This window comes from Vicia villosa, linkage group LG4 (genome assembly GCF_029867415.1).
Source record: "Vicia villosa cultivar HV-30 ecotype Madison, WI linkage group LG4, Vvil1.0, whole genome shotgun sequence".
In the NCBI taxonomy this organism is placed as follows: Eukaryota; Viridiplantae; Streptophyta; class Magnoliopsida; order Fabales; family Fabaceae; genus Vicia; species Vicia villosa.
The window spans coordinates 96327557-96331389 of record NC_081183.1 but is presented as its reverse complement, the minus strand read 5'-3'; the positions used below and the strand labels follow the sequence as shown (position 1 = coordinate 96331389).

Sequence of the window (3833 nt, the reverse complement as noted above, 5' to 3'; positions counted from 1 at the left end):
TAAGTTATGAGCTAATCCATCTACTAAAAAAACATTAGTTATAGAGGGAGAATTACCAATACATATGGTTCCTGAGCCTATGATTTTGCCCTTCTGATTCCCTCCAAACTTCACTTCTCCAGCAGATTTAAGTTCCAGACTTTGGACCATAGACCTTCTTCCCGTCATGTGACGTGAGTACCCAGAGTCCAGGTACCATGACATGTTTGTCTTTTGCGCTGTGAAGGAGATCTGCAACAGGAATTATCTTATCCTTAGGTACCCACATTCTTGTGGGTCCTTTGGGGTTAGTCATTCTCATGTTCTGATTGAACTGAGATTTTACATAAGATTTTCCAGAATGTGCAACAGCATGTTTTTGTGTGTGTGTGAGATGGAAACTTTTAGAATGTGATTTGTGTTGGATATCATGAGAATGACCATACTTGAAATGTTCATACAACGGTTTGTATTTAATAATCATTTCATCAACAGGGTCAAGTCTATATGGGATTTCTCATTCAAAGCCTATACCTATCCTTTTGTTTCCACTAACACCATAGATCATAGAGGCTAACTGACTTCTTCCTATACCTCTAGATAAGAACATTCTGAAGCTCATGTCATATTCTTTTAGAATATTGTTAGTGCTTGGAATAGACGTGTCTGAACTTGAAGATGTTTTCAGAGATTCAACATCTTAAGTTAATTTTAAAACTTTTTCTTTTAGTTCAGATTTTTCTATTTCAAATATCTTAGTTTTAGATGCAAAAATCTCTTTGAGCTTTTTGTATTTGAGACTAAGTTTACTCTTGACTTCCAGAAGTTCTGATAAGCTGGAAACTAAATCTTCTCTAGCGAGTTCAGAAAATACCTCATCAGAGTCTGAATCAGAAGTAGATTCTTCTTCAGCATCAAATGTTGCCATGAGTGCTATGTTGGCTTGCTCATCTTCAGAGTCTGACTTTTGATCAGATGAATCAGAGTTATCCCATGTAGCCATCATGCCTTCCTTCTTTTCAAACTTCTTTTCGGGCTTTTCCCTCTGAATATTAGGACATTCATTCTTGTAGTGTCCAGGTTCTTTGCATTCATAGCACACTACCTTCTTCTTGCCAGATCTTCTATGTTCAGAAGATTCACCCTTTTCAGGTCTCTTGAAGTTCTTGAATCTTCTCTACTTGCTCTTTCAGAGTTGATCAACCCTTATGGATAAGAGAGACAATTCATCTTCTTTTTCTTCTAACTCTGACTGGTCAGATCCTTCTTCTTCTGCCTGAAAAGCGTTAGCACAATTTTTATTTTTAGATTTTAAAGCAATAGACTTACCTTTCTTTTGATGCTCGTTTGCATCTAGCTCAATCTCATGACTCCTCAGAGCACTTATAAGCTCCTCAAAAGATACTTCATTCAAGTTCTTTGCAATCTTGAATGTTGTAACCATTGGTCCCCATCTTCTGGGTAGACTTCTGATTATCTTCTTAACATGATCATCTTTTGTGTATCCCTTGTCAAGAACTCTCAATCTAGCAGTTAGAGTTTGGAATCTGGAGAACATTTCTTCATGTTTTCATCATCTTCCATTCTGAAAGCTTCATACTTCTGGATGAGAGCCAAAGATTTTGTCTCCTTGACATGTGCATTTCCTTCATGAGTCATCTTCATAGGTTCAAAGATGTCATGAGCAGTTTCTATGTTTGTGATCTTCTCGTACTCAGCATGTGAAATGGCATTTAACAATATAGTTCTTGCTTTGTGATGATTTTTGTACTCTTTCTTTTGATCATCACTCATAGCCTGTCTAGTGAGCTTGACTCCTTGAGCAATTACTGGATGTTTGTAACCATCCAGCACTAGATCCCATAAATCACCATCTTGGCATAGAAAGTAACTTCCAAGTCTATCTTTCCAATATTCAAAGTTCTCACTATCAAATACTGGTGGTCTATTGAATCCATTAAAGCTAGAGTTACCATTGTTGCTTTGTTTAGTAACAGTTGGTGTTGGAGTAGAATTTGTCATAGCGTGTTTTTCTTCCTCAATCTTTTCTCTAACACAGTTAAGTGTTTGCACCTAGAATTGGCGCTATGATGCCAATTGAGGGAGTGAAAAACACTTAGAAAGGGGGGATTGAATAAGGGTTGTTTCTAAAAATGGCAGATAAAAAATAACCACACAGTTATTTTTATCCTAGTTCGTTGTTAACCAAACTACTCCATTCCACCCTGACAGAGTGATTTACCTCAATTGAGGATTTAATCAACTAATCAACCTTGATTACAATGGTTTTCCACTTAGACAACTTCTAAGTCTTCTAGAGTATATAGATCACAACTTGATCACTCTGGGAGATTTCTTTTACAAAAGTAAACAATATTACAAGAGTTTAATGTACTTCTTAATAAACTATAATCACCAAGTGATTTTTCTCTCAATATTAAGTTCTAAACACTCGCTAAGATAATACAATGTTTGTGAGTTTGAAGATGAAGTTTCGTTGCTGTTTTTGTGTGATAAGCGTTTTGGCAGCGTAAGGTTACTTGAAGCGAGAGTTGTTTTCTGCTTCAGCATCAGAACTTCTCTTATATAGGCATGAGAAATGTGACCGTTGAGTAGCATTTAATTCTTTGCATGAATAGTACACTGCTGCATTTAATGTTTCACTCTTTTATCAACTATCTCGAGCCATGCTTCAACTGCTTTTGCTGACTTTACCTTTTGTAGCTTCTAACGTGGGAATTTTCTTATGGAGACATATTTTAGGGAGGCTTCCTATTAGAGAACAGTTGAAAAATAAAGGGATTCTCGTCGATGATGGAGCAGTTGGGGGAGATGCTGCCACAGCCGGATCCGGTGAATACAAGCAAAGACGAATTCTATTGGGCAGAGGACGAATATCGTAGCTTCTCTGTCAAAAACTGTGTGGTAAAAATTAGGAGCTATGGTAATAATGATGGGCTGTAGGTAGAGGTTTTAAGCAGATTTTCCTTCATTTGGAAGATCAAAATTCCTTCTAAAGTGGAAATTTTCTTATGGAGACATATTTTAGGGAGGCTGCCTACTAGAGAACAGTTGAAAAATAAAGGGATTCTCGTCGATGATTGTGACTGTTGCTGTGTGTTTTGCTTTCAGGTTTTGGAGGATGCTTTCCATCTTTTTGATGGGTGCCCAACTACTAGAAGGATTTGGTCCAAAGTTGGAGAGTGGATAGGATCTTCGGTTAATCTGTCGAACAAAGAGCTGAGGAACTATTTGGATCATTTTACAAAGATTAAGGCGGTAGACGAACGATTAACTGTAGGTATAATTTGGTCGGCGGTTTTATGGAATTTTTGGCTTATGCGAAATGATATTCTGTTTAAAGGTAATGTTTTTACCTTTGACGAGTGTTTTAGCGCTATAGTGCTCACTTCGTGGAAATGGTTTAGGTCAGTTAATGATTCTTCTACGGCTTGTAATTTCCATTTTTGAAACATTTTACCTCTCTCTTGTATAAAGAGGTAATTTGTCGATCGTTGTATCTCTTGTGTTCATATATATCATTACTTATTAAAAAAAATATTACTTTATTTTTTTAATCAATATTATATATTTTAAATATATTAAATAACTAATATATCAAATATATATATATATATATATATATATATATATATATATATATATATATATATATATATATATATATATATATATATATATATATATATATATATATATCTCTGGATAAATGTGTTAATAATTTAAAAAGTATATATAAACAGTCGATTGTATAGCTCAATTGTCAAAGACGCAAGTAAAAAAAAAATTTATAATAATTATCTATACATTTGATTTTATATATATGGGGAAGA

The 3833-nt window shown here is 34.8% G+C and overlaps 1 protein-coding gene across 1 annotated transcript; it reads left to right on the top strand.

Moving 5' to 3' along the window:
• Nucleotides 1–2793: 2793 nt before the first annotated feature.
• Nucleotides 2794–3450, top strand: LOC131597548 (uncharacterized). Its single transcript, XM_058870239.1, has 2 exons — nt 2794–2904; nt 3112–3450. The coding sequence occupies exons 1-2, from the start codon at nt 2794–2796 to the stop codon at nt 3448–3450; spliced, it is 450 nt and encodes a 149-aa protein (XP_058726222.1).
• The last annotated feature ends 383 nt before the right edge of the window (nt 3451–3833 follow it).